General features: G+C 50.2%; 1 protein-coding gene across 1 annotated transcript; it reads right to left on the minus strand.

Annotated features, from left to right (window-relative positions):
- Positions 1 to 7,461: 7,461 nt before the first annotated feature.
- LOC124657720 (cysteine-rich receptor-like protein kinase 6) lies at positions 7,462 to 11,847 on the minus strand. The gene is made up of 9 exons (XM_047196237.1): positions 11,699 to 11,847; positions 10,762 to 11,138; positions 10,089 to 10,607; positions 8,989 to 9,123; positions 8,795 to 8,910; positions 8,514 to 8,724; positions 8,179 to 8,422; positions 7,904 to 8,054; positions 7,462 to 7,814 (listed from the first exon to the last, which is right to left on the minus strand). The coding sequence occupies exons 1-9, from the start codon at positions 11,845 to 11,847 to the stop codon at positions 7,509 to 7,511; spliced, it is 2,208 nt and encodes a 735-aa protein (XP_047052193.1). The 3' UTR covers positions 7,462 to 7,508.
- Positions 11,848 to 16,626: the final 4,779 nt, after the last annotated feature.

A 16,626-nucleotide genomic window follows, 5' to 3' on the forward strand; every position in this document is an offset into this window, starting at 1 on the left:
CATGATGAAGCTCACTGGGATATGTCTATCCTACATATGCACAAAGCTCTACGAACCTGTTTGGGTAGTCAATGGTCCTCCCTCTCGCCATCGTTGATAGTTCATATAAATGTTTTTATTCTCCGTATAGTCATCCATTCCACGAATGCCATTTGACCCGTAGAAGCCGGCCTGCATGTGTACATCAAGCTGGTTTCTTTTTTGATATATATACAGGCATTTTCTTCCATCAAGCCAGTCACTAGCCCGTGTCATACGTACTATATTAGTACTCGTTCCGAAGTCTACCGATGCACGTCACGCGCTTTGCTTGCTTACCACGGTACTAGCTGCACCCGTGCATCCACTAGTAAAAAAATAGCCTTTAATCCTGATGCGTCCTAGAGGGGACGGTCGGTTTGTATGTCGTGGCGGCGGCCCCGGATGATGGTGTGATGTCCGTGGTCTGCGAGCGGCGTGCTCTGTGCAGCTTGGGCTGTGGGTTGCCGAGTCGTGCGGCATCGTGGCTCCGAGTGCGAGCGGCGGTATGTCGGATGGCGGTCCCGGAAGGTGGTGTTGGTGGTCTCTGCGCCGGGCGTGGTGGTTTAGTTGGATGTCGGGGCGGTGGCCCCGAGAGCTTGACAGTGTTGAGGACATCGACCTTGTGTCGCGAGGGCGACAAGATCGTTTTGGCGCAGTTCTCTGAGAGGTTCGTCTTCTTCAGCTATGTTGGAGTGTCCCGTGTTTGCTCCTCCCATAGTAGGCACGGCGTCTTCTCTCCGGCTTGGTTGGAAGGCAATCTTATCTTGGCGAGTGTGTCGTCCGCTTGTATCAATGGTGGGTTTGAGTATGCTTGTCCTTTTGACGTGGTGAGCGTGGGCTTGATCCAGTGGTGTCTTGTATGGTTGTCGCCCGGTTTTCTCCTAAAAACTGTGCACTTTCTGCTTAATTAATGGATGAGGCAAAGCTTTTGCCTCTGTTTCAAAAAAAAATTTCTTTATCGAAAAAAATTCAGTCTCAACAGCTAGCGGTAAGACAGTGACTCTCTAGTCAAGTTACTCACCGTGTATTCCTCCGCTAGACGACCGCGCGTCGAGAGCCGGGCCTGTTTGTTTGGGCTGCGGCCGGCCGGCTGTCCTCGCTCGTGCGAAAAGCTCGCCGTGCAGTGAAAGCCGCTTTTCCGAGTATGACTGTTTGGCAATTTGGCTGGCTGTTTAGCTATATGTTACGGAATTGTCTGATATACCCCCTGAAGTTCTGAGAACATATATAATTGTTGATTGAATCGTGGAATTTGTGGACTTTAACCTGGGGAATTCTCACAATTAAAATACATGTTCATTTTCAATAAACACATCTTTCTAATCCTATATGCTTCTCCCGTCTAAAATTTGGGCTGGTCGAGTACGGCGGCGGCGCGATTTGGGCTGCCCTTCGATCTGGAACGGCGGGCGTCGGGCGGGGAGAAGCTCGGCAGTGGGAGGAGGTGCGGCGGGGAGAAGCTCCGGTGGTGGGGAGGACGTCTGGCATGGGCGGGTCGAGCAGTACGGCGGCGGCGCGATTTGGGCTGCCCTTCGATCTGGAACGGCTGGCGTCGGGTTGGGAGAAGCTCGGCGGTGGGAGGAGGTGCGGCGGGGAGAAGCTCCGGTGGTGGGGAGGACGTCTGGCATGGAGGACCTCCGGCGGTGTAGAGGAGCTCCGGCGCGACGGGTGGAGCGCAGGTCGTCGCTCGGGCGGGGATACCGTTTCGGTTCTTTTTTTTGGGGGTCGAGATGGATATCTGGGAGATATTTTCGGAGACGTAGGATAGACGGGGAGTGGCAGTATGCTGGTAATATCTTCAACTGACATGTCCAAACACAGAAAACGTTTCGGTCGCGAGACAGAAGCCGCGGGAAGCACCTCCCCAGGTGCTTTTTCTAGTTTGCCTATTCGACTCGGTGGCTTCGGCAAAGCCCTACGCGCAGCCACTCCATTTGGTTCGTTCGGCCGGCTTTTTTCACTGGAAAGCCACAGGAAGCCCAAACAAACACCCGAGTAGCTAGTAGGTGTATAACTCAAGTTCTACGCCATCACTTATTATTTGTTTGTATATTAACTAACAACTCTTGCATCGCCTCCGAGATGAGAGTACAGACTAGAGAGTATGTTTGCATACTGGGCGAACATTCCATCAGGGAGACAGTTAAAATGGCATCTATTGGAGAGAAGCCATTGCATCCTTAGCATACCGAAATTAGCTAAACTCCCTTTTTCATATTTCATTCTTCACAACTAGACACTTCGGACTAGTCATGATCCAAGAGAGGGGGGCTGCAAATTCATGCACCATAGGCATACATGCATGAAATATTATGCCTTAATATTAAGGTCAGTAGTTTTATTGGTTCTTCCTCAAATTTTACTTGTTGGCATAACAAAAAAATTCTGGTGTTGTGAAGCAATTCCGGCCAACAACTAACAAGCTCAGAGGTGAAACTAGAGAGTAATTAAGACATTAAGTTCGCATATTAGGCTCAATTATTTGGATGCTCGAGTAGCTTCCCTCTCAGCCTCCGCGGAGCCTCCCTAAATTTTAGGGAGGCTTCCCCAGGAAGCTAGGGGGAGGGTAGCTTCTCGGAGAAGCTGTCAAAAGAACTGAGCCTTAGTTACACAGCTGAGTAATCCCTAACGAATGTACGTGTAAAAAGATTGTAAGTCTCTGAAAAGGAACACATGCAGAAAATATAAAAAATGCATAATACGTGGAGTCAAACAAATGACAGAGAAATTTCATTTCCAGGGGAAGTTTTACATAGCTAAACACAGGGGAATCCACTTACCGGTCATGGTGGACTCGAACGACCAGGAGAGAATCTGATGCTGCTGGATGCGATCCCCGATGGCCGCCGAGAACCCGACCGCCGCGTCCTGCGGCAGACCGGCGTCCCGCAGGTTGACGTTGGCGCTGACAGTGTATGTACTCTGTCCTGGCTGGTCGATGAACCGCAGGGTGGCCGACAGCGTTGCCGCCTTACCGTCGTACTTGACCGACGCCGCCATGATTCCGTTGAAGATCTGGTCCGGCAGCGCCGTGTACTGAGTCGACATGATGCTGTTGACGTTCACCCCGATGTGGCAGGTGGTATTAATGGGGTCCCAATCGAGGTTCCTGAACGTGTCGAACTCCACACCGACAGTGGGCGTGATGTAGTTGTTCGCCGGAACGTTGTAAGGGTTGTTGAACAGCCCGAGGTAGCCGGCGAACGCGCCTGTGGGCATGGTCGGCGGGTAAGGCCCAACGAAGAACGCCATACCATCAGCTCTCTGTAGCGCAAAGGTGTTGTTAAGGAAACGACAGACGCGTACAACCTCCGTTGGAAAAAAATCGCACAAATTTATCCCAATTTCCAAGTATCTACGCACTAAAACAAGTCAAGATATTAGCAAATTTAGATAAATCTGGTTCACGCGGTGAGTACAGTGGAACGCCACGCAGGCCATCTGAGTAATTCTACAGGAGCTACTTGCCTCGGGGTTTATGCTGGAGGACCTGATGGCGAAGACGAAGTTGCTGGTGAAGCTGGCGACCTTGCCAGTGCTATCGTCCCAGAGGCGCACCGCCTGCCCGTGTGCTACGCGGCCTGTGCTCCACCTCCTCGACTGGTTGGTCAGGTCGATCCGGTTGAAAGCACGGACAGAGTCGTTCATGTACTTGAGATCGGCGCCGGCGAGGACGGCAGGATCAGAGAAGTTGTAGTTGAAGCTAAGGGAGGTGGCATGAGGAAGATAGCTAGATACGATAAGTAGGAGGAGCAAGTAGGGTAAGCCAAGGACGATAAAGCACTTGCATCTCTTCATCGCCACGGTCGGCCAATGAGCGTTAGGAGTAATGTCTGAGCTATATATATATGCATGAAGTTCTACGAACCAGCTTCGGTACTCAATCAGTCAATGGTCCTCTCGCCATGATTTTCTTCGTATAGTCCTCGTTGATCCGATCCACGAAGACCGCTTGACGCGCCAAAAGCCCGCCTGCATGTCTACATCAAGCCAGTCTTCTTTGTAGATTTTTTTTTCCAAGTCTACCTAGATTTTTTTTTCCAAGTCTTTCTCTCGGGATTAGCCGAGCTGACACTCTAGTACATCTTTGAGAATGCTGACATGTCATGCATGCAATGACAGTATGGTTGTAGTCTTGTAGATCCTATATATATACCTGGATGCCTATTGGAAGCAGCGGTACTCCTTCCGTTTGTGTAAACTTGGCGACGAGAATACTGCTTTTTTCCACGCAAACGCGTCTGCCAGGCTGCGCCGAAACCAAATTAAAATCCTGCACTCGGAAAGGCCGCCCCTTCTCCAACCATGGCGACAAAGAACGCATCCTTCATGAGTTCTACACGTCGCTGCTGGGCTGCACACCCCCTGTCTCCTGGGACCCTGCCTTTGCTGCTGCACTTCCCTCAGTAGCAGGGCCTCTCTGCTCTCGAATCGCCTTTCACGGAGAAAGAGATCAAAGAAGCGATCTGGTCCATGAGATCGAACAGTAGCCCAGGCCCAGACGGCTTCGGACCAGCATTCTTCAAGATTTTCTGGGACACTGTTCGCTCGGACAGTGTCGCCTTTCTGCATGAATTCCATCGTGGTGACTCGCACCTCCCAGGCATCAACCAAACGGATCAAACGGAGGACTCACCCCTATACTCGCGGTGAGAGAGAAGAGCTAGCTAGTGCCAGCAACTACACTACCTAGATTTTTTCCAAATCTTTCTTTCTGGATTAGAGCATCTCCGGTCGTCTTCCAAAGGGTCCTCAAACGGCATCGGATTTATCGTTTGGAGGACGTGTTTCCTTCGTGCCATGGCAGACGCCGCTCCCTAGCCGTATCCCTAAACAAGATTTCAGATATTTAAAACTTAAGAGAATTCATTCGAACTTGCTATATATTACATAGATTCGAACGAAAAATTGATGAAATTTAAACTAAATCCTAATATAGTGGTACTTGCGGCGGCCAGAGGCGTCGTAGTACTGGTGGAAGTTGTACATGTCATCGACGATGATGTCCTTCTAGCCGCGCTCGTTGGGCTCGTCGACGGACTCGTCCTTCACCGCGCCGCTTGGTCCAGCCTCACCGTCGTCGGTGAGCTCCACGACTGGCTTCCCGGTGTCGCGGATGGACATGGCGATCTCCGCGTCGAGGTCGCCCCTCCAGGCGTCCTTGTCGTTCAGTGACGCCGTGAACGCAGCGTGCAGCCTTGGGCAGTCCTCAGGGTTGTCGCTGCTTGCGATGAGACATTGCTGCTGCTCGTACTCCGCCAGTAGCGCCACATTCGCGGCTGCCTCGTCGTCCTGCTCCTCCTTCACCTCCGACTTCGGGATGAGAAGGGTGCCACCGGCGCGCCTGTGTTGCTGCCGGCTAACGCTGCTGCCGCCGCGCCTCGGATTGACGGGCGGCATCGCAAACTCCGGCTCCTCCTTCACCTCGCGCTTAGGCACGGTGTAGGGCGCGGAGCGGTGCGACGAAGAAGACATCGATCGCACCGTCCCTGATGAATAAGAGTTGGAGGAGGACGAGTACGTCCTCCTCGGCAGCCAGCGTGATGTGGCCGTAGGGGATGGTGGCGGCGACGACGGCATCTCCAACCTGGGCGCGCCGCACTGGATGCCATCAACGATGTGCTCCGTGAGTGTGCACGGGAACACCCCGAGAAGAGGAGGCGCCCCTCCCTATTCCGGGTGTTCCGCCGGGCGATGAGGCCGGCGGTGTTGTTCATCTCGGCGTCGTGCTGCGCCCTGGAAGTAGTCGACCCACCGGGCGTCGTTGCCGGTAGCCGCCCGGGTTGGATCGGCCCGCTCCTCGGCAGTGAGGCGAGCCCGCCGGCCCTCATCGCGTCCCTCCAGCGCTCCATGCCCTCCCGCGGTCCCGCCGGTGCTGGCTGTAATGGCGGCGCCCATCCGACCGTCTCGGTGGTGGGGAGAGTAGGTGCATCTCGGCCATTGTTCATGGGGGATGATGGGCGGCGGCGGAGGGTCATGGGTGGCGCGGCTGGGCTTGGCCAGGGCCTGAGCGCCTTCACCTGAGCAGCGACAAGGAGGAGGTGGTACGCCGCCAGGCGGTCCTCCACCGCACGGTGGAGATCTAGATCAGTTTGATCAGATCTAGGCATTGGCCAAGATCTAGGCCGGTTGAGCCTAGGCAGGTGTGTTTTCCTTGTGTTGGTTTTTGCCGCGCCGACGAGCCATGCTTGGCTGCCCTCTCCATGTATGCCGATCTGGTTGGTAGTTGATTGGCGGTAAGGGGGCTGCTAGTCTTGCGAATAATGGTGGCGGTCCTCAGATTCTTCTCGCACCAAGTTGAAGATCTATCAGATGCTTGTTCCCAGCAATCTGAATGGATTGTCGTGTTTCGGAAGGCCCTGCCGGCAAAATTCATTGTGTGAATGAAGCCTGAAGATTGCTGGATTGGGTGGTTTCAGTCGTGCACACCCATGTTTTTCATCTGACATTTTGGTATCAGAGGAAGCGCCTTGAAGCTCTGCTGGTTGTTAATATCATGGAACTCATTTTCTTCCATGGTGTTGGCGGAGAAGGTCATGAAAGCCGAGATCGGTGGAATAGCAATGGTGGTCGAATCTTGGTGGTGATGTGGAATTGGCTTGGTGCTTCATTTCTTGAAACAACGACATGTATGTGGGGTTGACTGCACAGGAGAAGTTCAAAGTCTTATCTTTCAGGGTTAAAATCCAACGTCTGGCCTTAATTGATTGTGTCTGGTAATGTTCTTGCTGAAGGCATTGTTTTGAGAGTGGGAACTTTCTTCAGGGTGAAACCCTAAGATCTATGATCGGGCGACGACAATGCTTGTGCACTGTTTCATTCTTGGAGGCGTGGCTTATGAAGAAGCTGACCTTCTGGTGTTCTTTTGGTGGTGTCAGTGTTGTTGTTTCAAGAAATGGATCACTGTAGTGAGATTTTTTGTTTGTAATTTTTCTCTTTTTTAACTGTGTGCATTCTTTATGCCATTAGAGCATAACGTTGTTGCATATGCTAGGTGTAATTGGTATCTCTTATAAAAAAAAGTTAGAATGGTTGAGAGCACCAGTGTGAACTCGCCGAAGCTGGTGACATTTCTTACCGCGAGTGAAGAAAATCTTGTTTTTCAATTTTTACGAATGGTCTTCTATGCGGGAAAAATATAGCAAAAACATTTTTGAAAATACTACATAAACAGAAAAATGTTCCATTCGTGAATTGTTTTGCTCCATTAACGGGTTTTTTTTGCAGCATACTTGGTTGTAGCTACAGCTGATGGCTACCGTTTGCTTATGTGTATTTGTGCGTATATATGATCGTCCTGGTTTTTAAACAATTATAAGTTGAAAAAACTGACGAAACGACTACCCTATCAGGTCGTAATAACTCACATTAATTTGCTGTTTTTTCCCATTTGTACTACCATCTACTCTTGTACATGTACAAGTGCATTGTGACCGTCTTTTTTTGAAATTGTTCTACCATATCATGATTTCTTTTTGCGAATCCAGCTACCTCGGTTGAAGCTCAGACATGGTCACACCATTCTTGGAGACGTTTCCGCTACTAACACATGAGGCGGCCCCGCTGGTGGAGTGCCCGGAGTAAAACGCCGGCCTGGAGGGCGTCGGACGTGACATGGACTGGGTGCTCAACATCAGCATGACCTCCGACGCTTTGGGCCTCATCTCCGGTTTCTTCTGGACGCTGAGGAGCCCAATGTGCACACAGTTGAGCATCTCGGACCGAGGGTAGTGGTCGCCCAGCGACACGTCCGCTATCTCCGCTGCTTTCCCGGCCCTCCACTTCTCCCACACCTGCAGTTAATTAAGCAACGCCGAGGATGAATTTGGATTTGGAGTACGAAATTTTGTTCTCCATCGCACAGTGGTGTTTACATACGTACATCACTTAACAAGTTGTTGGAGTTAGCGTCTTGGCATGGGCTGCTGTTCCTCCGACCCGTGACGATCTCTAGCACGATGACTCCAAAGCTGTACATGTCCGACTTGGTGGAGACGTGCCCATTGTAGGCGTATTCCGGCGACATGTACCCACTGCGCGTGTGCATCAAGTTCAGCTTCTTAACTCGAAAACGTATTACTTCCTTTGTTTCATAATTTAAACTAAAACCACGGAAAGAATTATGAATCAGGGCAGTAGTTGACTTAATGCACTTACAGGGTACCAGCTGCTCGTTTGGTGACATCTTTGGATTGGTCTCCCATAAACGCTCGAGCCAGACCGAAATCTGAGATCTTGGGGTGCATGTTCTCGTCCAGCAGGACATTGTTGGGCTTGAGGTCTCGGTGGATGACCCTCAGATTAGAATCCTCGTGGAGATACATCAAACCACGAGCGATCCCACATATGATCGTGTACCTTTTCTCCCAGTCCAGGCCATACCGTCGCGGCCTCCTGTTATCTGCATGCCATACACACGATCACACACTTAACTATCTATGAGTTGGGATTAGAAAGAAAGAAGAGGAAGAGATGGTGAGAAAAAATTCTACCAAAAAGGATGGTGTCTAGGCTCCTGTTTGGCAGATACTCGTACACCACGAGCTTCTCTCGCTCCTCCAAGCAGACCCCATGGAGTCGCACGATGTTCCTGTGCAGAAGCTTGGCGGCCAGCAACAGCTCGTTCTTCAGCTCGTGGAATCCCTGCGCCGAACTCTGGGAGAGCCTTTTCACTGCTATCACTTGCCCATTCGGCAGTATGCCCTGTGAATCGAGAATTATGGAAACAGTAAGCAGATAGCAGAAATAGCCTATACAGTACCTGATCGATTACCTTGAAAACCTGCCCAAAACCTCCCTCTCCCAGCTTGTTTTCCACGGCGAAGTTGCCCGTCGCAGCCTTTAGCAATGCCAGAGTAAATTGCTCCGGACTCTCTTCTCTAGCATCATCTATGGATCCAATATTTGAAGAAATGCTAAAATCCGTACGGGAAAAAAGTCGCAAGTGTATATACTATATATATGTACCTCGTGGTGTCTTGTTCGCCCTTATCCTTCTCCTCTGCGTGTAAGCACCGAGGAGCACGAAGAGTAGCACGAGCAGTGTTCCGACCGAGAGAGTGGCTGCAAGGACAACGGCATGTCTTGATGATCTCCTCGGTCCTGCAGGAATGTTTTTTACGCAATTTATTTATCGCCTCTCCATGCACAAAGAGAGAGACGAGGCATGCAGCCAGACGTGTGTAGGAAAAGGACGCGGCTAGGTCAGAATGATGGCGACGGTATTCACAAGAAAAAAAAGTTGTATCTCCATTCTAGTCTCTAAAATCAGCTTGGTGACTTTTCACAAGAAAAAGGTTGGCCAAAAATGGAAACTTCGCTCGCTGATAATTCGGCCTCAGCAAGATAGTGACTCTCTAGTCAAGTGACTCACGGTGTATTCCTCCGCTGGACAACGTCGTCGTCACTAGCGGCGACGGAGCATCTGGAGACGGCGGGTCGAGGGCCAGGTCGTAGTAGGTGTATAGCTCAAGTTCTACGCCATCACTTATTATTTGTTCGTATATTAACTAACAATTCTTGCATCGCCTCGCATACTGGGCAAACATTCCATCAGGGTGACAGTTGAAATGGCATCTATTGAATAGAAGCCATTGCATCATTAGCATACCGAAATTAGCTAAACTCATATTTTCATATTCACAACAAGACACTTCGGACTACTCATGACCCAAGAGAGGGGGAATGCGAATCCATGCACCATAGGCATACATGCATGGAGTACGTATTATGCCTGCACTGGTCTAATATTAAGGTCAGTAATTTTATTGGTTCTTCCTCAAAATTTAGTTGTTGACCTGACAAATTGTTTCTGGTGTTGTGAAGCAATTCCAGCCAACAACTCACAAGTTCAGTGGTGAAACTAGAGAGTAATTAAGTTTGCATATTAGTGACACGGCTGTGTAATCCCTATCGAATGTACGTGTAAAAAAGATTGTAAGTCTCTGAAAAGGAATACATCCAGAAAATATAGAAAATGCATAATACGTGGAGTCAAACAAAGGACTGAGAAATTTCATGGCATGGGAAAGTGTTGAACATAGCTAAACACTGGGGAATCCGCTTACCGGTTATGGTGGACTCGAATGACCAGGAAAGAATCTGATGCTGCTGGATGCGATCCCCGATGGCCGCCGAGAACCCAACCGCCACATCCTGCTGCAGACCAGCGTCCCGCAGGTTGACGTTGGCGCTGACAGTGTATGTACTCTGTCCTGGCTGGTCAATGAACCGCAGGGTGGCCGAGAGCGTTGCCGCCTTACCGTCGTACTTGACCGACGCCGCCATGATTCCGTTCAAGCTCTGGTCCGGCAGCGCTGTGTACTGAGTCGACGTGATGCTGTTGACGTTCACCCCGATGTGGCAGGTCGTATTACTGGGGTCCCACTCGAGGTTCCGGTACGTGTCGAACTCCACACCGACAGTCGGCGGGAAGAAGGGGTTGTCACGGTCGTTGAACAACCCGAGGTGGCCGGCGAACGCGCCCGTGGGCATGGTCGGCGGATAAGGCCCAACGAAGAACGCCATACCATCAGCTCTCTGTAGCGCAAAGGTGTTGTTAAGGAAACGACAGACGCGTACAAGATCTGTTGGAAAAAATGGCTCAAATTTATATATCTCAATTTCCAAGTATCTATACGTACGTCAAGATATAAGCAAATTTAGATAAATCTGGTTCATGCGGTGAGTACGATATATAGAATGCCGCGCAGGCCATCAGAAAAGTTCTACAGTAGCTACTTGCCTCGGGGTAACTACTACTGGCAGGTTTAATGGCAAAGACAAAGTTGCTGGTGAAGCTGGCGATCTCGCCGGTGCTATCGTCCCAGAGGCGCACCGCCTGCCCGTGTGCTACGCGGCCTGTGCTCCACCTCCTCGACTGGTTGGTCAGGTCGATCCGGTTGAAAGCACGGATAGAGTCGTTCATGTACTTGAGATCGGCGCCGGCGAGGACGGCAGGATCAGAGAAGTTGTAGTTGAAGCTAAGGGAGGTGGCATGAGGAAGATAGCTAGATACGATAAGTAGGAGGAGCAAGTAGGGCAAGCCAAGGACGATAAAGCACTTGCATCTCTTCATCGCCACGGTCGGCCAATGAGCGTTAGGAGTAGTGTCTGAGCTATATATATATGCATGAAGTTCTACGAACCAGCTTCGGTACTCAATCAGTCAATGGTCCTCTCGCCATGATTTTCTTCGTATAGTCCTCGTTGATCCGATCCACGAAGACCGCTTGACGCGCCAAAGCCCGCTTGCATGTCTACATCAAGCCAGTCTTCTTTGTAGATTTTTTTTTCCAAGTCTACCTAGATTTTTTTCCAAGTCTTTCTCTCGGGATTAATTAGCCGAACTGATACTCAGTACATCTTTGAGAATGCTAACATGTCATGCATGCAATGACAGTATGGTTGTAGATCCTATATACCTGGATGCCTATTGGAAGCAGCGTTACTCCTTCCGTTTGTGTAAACTTGGCGACGAGAATACTGCTTTTTTCCACGCAAACGCGTCTGCCAGGCTGCGCCGAAACCAAATTAAAATCCTGCACTCGGAAGGCCGCCCCTTCTCCAACCATGGCGACAAAGGAACGCATCCTTCATGAGTTCTACACGTCGCTGCTGGGCTGCACACCCCCTGTCTCCTGGGACCCTGCCTTTGCTGCTGCACTTCCCTCAGTACCAGGCCTCTCTGCTCTCGAATAGCCTTTCACGGAGAAAGAGAGCAAAGAAGCGATCTGGTTCATGCGATCGAACAGTAGCTAGCCCAGGCCCCGACGGCTTCGGACCAGCATTCTTCAAGATTTTCTGGGACACTGTTCGCTCGGACATTGTCGCCTTTCTGGATGAATTCCATCGTGGTGACTCGCACCTCCCAGGCATCAACCAAGCCTACATTGTGCTGCTCCCAAAAACTGAAAACGTGGTGACAGCGGAGGGGTTCAGGACAATCTCTCTCCAGAACTGCCTTATGAAGAAGAGGCCTTTTACAGTAGGGACGGAGAAATATGGGCCGTCCAACCATCAATATCTGATGGCCAGGATTGATTAATACTTGTGACCAAGAGGAGTATTTTTTCAAGGAAAGGCAAATATGGTAGGCGATTAAAAACAAATCCGGCACTAACCAAAAAGGAATATCATTTTTCCATAGAAAGGCAAATATGGTAGGTGATTAAAAACAAATCGAGCACTACATTAAAGAGAAAATCATATGGAAGGACACTTAGGACTGAAATTACCTTCACGTACGACTTTCCCGTCCGAAACTGTACGACCTTCGTCCAAGCGCTACCAGCAGCCATGGTTCATGATGATTGCACGTTGCAGCACTCGGTTCCTGTGACTAAGAGCACCTCGAGTCGTTGGGGCTTCTTAGGCCGAAATTCGGCACTAAATAGCACCGAATGAATGTAAATTTTGTTCTGGGATGGCCCAATTTTCCAGCGGCGAGCCTAGGAAAGTCATGGCGATAGGCTAAATTCGAACGGAACATGGGAAAATTCGTTCAAACTTAGTCTAAATTTAGAGATATTTAATATACTAGTTGAATACCCGTGCGTTGCTACGGCATTTATAGGTTAAATTGAACATTCATCAGCTTAATATCTTGCTTTACAAGTCACTTCTGACCTCGTGCAGAACTGACCACCGCCAATTAAGTTATCGGTACATATTGGCAAAGGTTGTGTGCATTAAGTTTAGCTCCTTTTCGAAAAATATACATTGAAAATAATGATAATATGTAATTTAGTAACTTATAACAATAAAAATTCAAATATATTATATGCATCGTCCCTTAAGTAACTTTCTACTTCACTCCAGTGAACACACTTTGAAGACATTTTGCGGACATCCGGTGGAAACACTTTTACATACCCTTCGCCCTACCATGATGATTGAAACTTTGAAAGATGGAAAAACACTTTGACATACCGTTCGCACCTCGTCGATGTCCCAGGTGCCCATGTACTCCCACCTTGCCAAAAATGTTGTGCATATTAGTTTTTCGAAAATTCAAGCGATGCAAAGTTTGGCAAAGGATCTAGAATAAATATCAATATCTAGAATACCAAACCAATCCCATTTCGATTCATCGTGATTTATATTTTTATATTTTATATATTTTGTATCGTATATATAGATAATTTCCTCAATAAATTTGATCAAAGTTTCCATCAATTTAACTTTTCAAAAAACCAAATGAAGGCGTTAGTGGTCTATTAAATAACTAAGGCATATTTGTATGATGGATTATTGATTTCTTAGGAGTGCGTATATAAATTCTTACTTTTGGAAAATACAGAGCAAAGCATGCATTCTTCAGTAGAGCTGCTGATGACCGGATCAGCGATTCTTGAAGTTTGCGCCACCATCGCTGCCCGTCATGCAGACCAAAAGGTAGTCTCCGTGTACTTATCGATGATGTAGAAGAGATTAGATTAGCTGCATGCCTCCCCACATGCCAATTCTCGTTCGAGGATGTTGAGTTGTTGACCAGTTGATACTGCGTGCGAACCATCTACAGAGGAGGCGACGAGCCGACGATGTAGGAGCCGAGGCAGAGGTACGTGAGAGCGGCCCCTGTCGAGCGACGGTCACCGTACCCCCCGCTGGCCTGGCGGAGGCCGTCGAGGAAGGCGATGCCTGACAGCTGGTGGATTTGGGCGGAATAAAGATTGATGGATTAGTTAGCCAGATTTTTTTTTCTGCGGAACAGATGAGACGAGCACGGCCAGGTTTTCTATTCATGCGCAGGTGATCCGATCCGATTTACGAGAGAATCGAGTAAGGAGCCAATCTTATCAGTTGAAGTTCAGGCGCCGGCGTTGCGGGAGTTTCCGAACGACTTCAACATGCCGCCCGCCACCACAGATGCTTCGCTCGACGTTCGAGCGCGGAGAGCAGCAAGCGAGGAAGGCCGGGGGCAACGGACGCGGCAGAGCTGTTGCGGCTGGTCCAGGGTATCATAGGTTGAAAACCGCCGAGATGCTGCAGTAGGCCGTCTGCCACGTGAAGGTCCTCCAAGCCCCGGTCAAAGTGCTCGCGTAGAGAAGTTGTCTCCTAAAATCGATCTTGACGATGCTTCTCATGGAATTGTGGAAATACTCCACGTCTCCACCATCGGTGCTTCAGGCCGGTGGCGGCCGCCTGTCCTCTTCCATGCGCGCAAGCCATCAGGCGCGTCGTAATAGTACTGGTTTCGCTCTACATTAGAATATGCTTGCTTGTAGGGTACATAGATCGTGGGCCGTCATCCAGGGAAATTTCAGGGGGTTTATGTTGGGCCTACTAAAAATACTCCAGCCTATTTGTGACACCAGGCAGCCACCTATTGCAATTTAATAGTAAAGAAGATATAGGCGAGTTCGTACATATATAGACATATATAGGCCAAATTCATAATATATTTGAATTTGGCTGGGGGAACATATAAATTAAACATAAATCACGGCGTTCTACATGCCGAAATGGCGGTAGAACGCCATGTAGTCGCCGCCATCGTCCTCGCCGTCGTCGGAGTTGTCCTTGGGCGGCGCCTGCTGGCTGCTGCTCTGGCCGGGGGCTCCCCAACGGCTAGAACCCTGGCCAGGGTCGCCGGGGAACCTATCCGCCATTGAAGCCGACGTTTTTTGGACGAGAGGAGAGGGGAGAGAGGTGGAACTGCGGTGGTGAATGCAAGCGGGCATGGTAGCTCCGCGATAAATAGAGGGGAGCAGGCGTGGTAGCTCTGCGATAAATAGAGGGGAGCAGGCGTGAATGCGAGGAGACGAAATTAATTCGCCTCGTGGAAGCTACGCATCGGGTGACGACTGACCGACGGCAGGCTTTTACAAAGCACGGAAGACGATGCGGTGAGGACAACAATCTATCTTCTCGCCGACAGATCGGGGCCACCAGGTGCCCCACCAGCAACACCGTCCTGGAAATGTTTCCAGGACCTGATCCCGCTCCTGCGCTCGCTCACCACTGTGAGTGTCGGCGACGATGCCTCCACCTCGCTCTGGCTTCACAACTAGACGTCGCTCGGTCCCTTGTATGCGGCACTCCCCGCGGCGCGTTCTTGCACTGCCTCGCCCCCATGCCACAGTGGCGGACATGTTGAGTGTTGGCGGCACCACCCTCGCTCGCCAAGAGCGCCTGATGATGGCGGCAATAAACGAGTTTGATCTCCTCGAGAACGTCGTGTCGCGGTTCTCGCCCAGCCGGCTCCCTAACAATCGCCGCCTAATCGCCAGCAACGTGAAGGGGGTTTAAAGTCAGGGACGTTTACCGCATCCTACACAGCTCGGCGTGCGGTCCACCACTCCATGATCTGAACTGGGCCAACTTCGCCCCCGTTCGTGTCAAAGTGTTCCTGTGGATCCTTCGTCACCGGCGGACTAGAATGAGAGCTCGCTTGCACCGCCTCGGTATACTATGATCCCCTAATTGCCCCTTCTGCCCCGTCGTCGTGGAAGACATTCAACACTTGTTTTCATCATGCCCAAGGTTGAGGACAATCTGGGAGCATGCATCTGTGGCGCCCAGCACCGCCGCTGCAACATCCTTGGAGACCTTGGTTGAATCCTTCTCTGCCGACCACCCTTCGTGGCCGCTCCCCCTCCGAATGATGGTTTTCTGTCTGCTTCTATGGATCACCTGGAAGACTAGGAACCGGATGGTTTTTGACGGTGCTCGCACGAATGATAGGGAGTTCTTCGCCACCGTCCGCCAGCATTTCACTCTGTAGCTAGTACGTGCTCCCCGTCATGTTGTCTCTAGCGCGTTAGTCACTTGATGTCCGTCCCTCTCCCCCTTACCCCTGTTGTACTCTCTTTCCAGTGTGTGTGCTGACCTGCAATCTTGTAAAAAATGCCGATGGCGCCTCTTTAATGAAAATTTCAGGTGGGCCGTTCGCCCTCCGTTGCTTCCCTAAAAAACCCACAAGCAGGATCTCCGCGTCGCATTCTACTAGTCTAAAAGGTTCATGGATCTTGTCCAATGGACACACGGTGATCACCTTCGGCAGAGGGAACGTAAGTGAAGTGGTGAACCCCGGCATCGTCGTCTCGTGCCAAGGCAAGTCGATCTCGAAAATCCGCAGATCACCTTTGCTAGGCTTGGGCTTCTCGAGAATGTAGAGTTTTCCTTGGGACGATACAATGCAGGATCCATGCCGAAAAACATCATTGCTTATGCGGTAGCAAAGACCGAAGAGCACGCGCAACACTTCGGACATTATTATCATGATCATTGGGACTCCATCGGCGCCGACGCTCAGGTTGGCCACCATGTTACAGTTGGGCAACAGATAATGACGTCTCTCGGGTGATTTGCAGCAGCCTGATTCCAAGCATATCGAGTGATACGTGATCAACGAAACTTCCAAAGAGATGGTTACCGTCTTGCTCGTCGTTTGTTTGTCCGCTGCAGGAGGAGGAGGCCATGGACGGTGCAGGTTTTTGTTACACGCTTGCCTAACAATTCCGAGGGGCTGGAGATAATAAATCATCAATTCACCTCATATGTATATGATGCAATAATCAAGATCAATGTTTCGGTTCCTACATCTTGTATGTAAAGGAAGTATCTATGCATTTGTATAATTGTGAATTGAGGTGAAGAATC

This window comes from Lolium rigidum, chromosome 1 (assembly GCF_022539505.1).
Source record: "Lolium rigidum isolate FL_2022 chromosome 1, APGP_CSIRO_Lrig_0.1, whole genome shotgun sequence".
NCBI lineage: Eukaryota > Viridiplantae > Streptophyta > Magnoliopsida > Poales > Poaceae > Lolium > Lolium rigidum.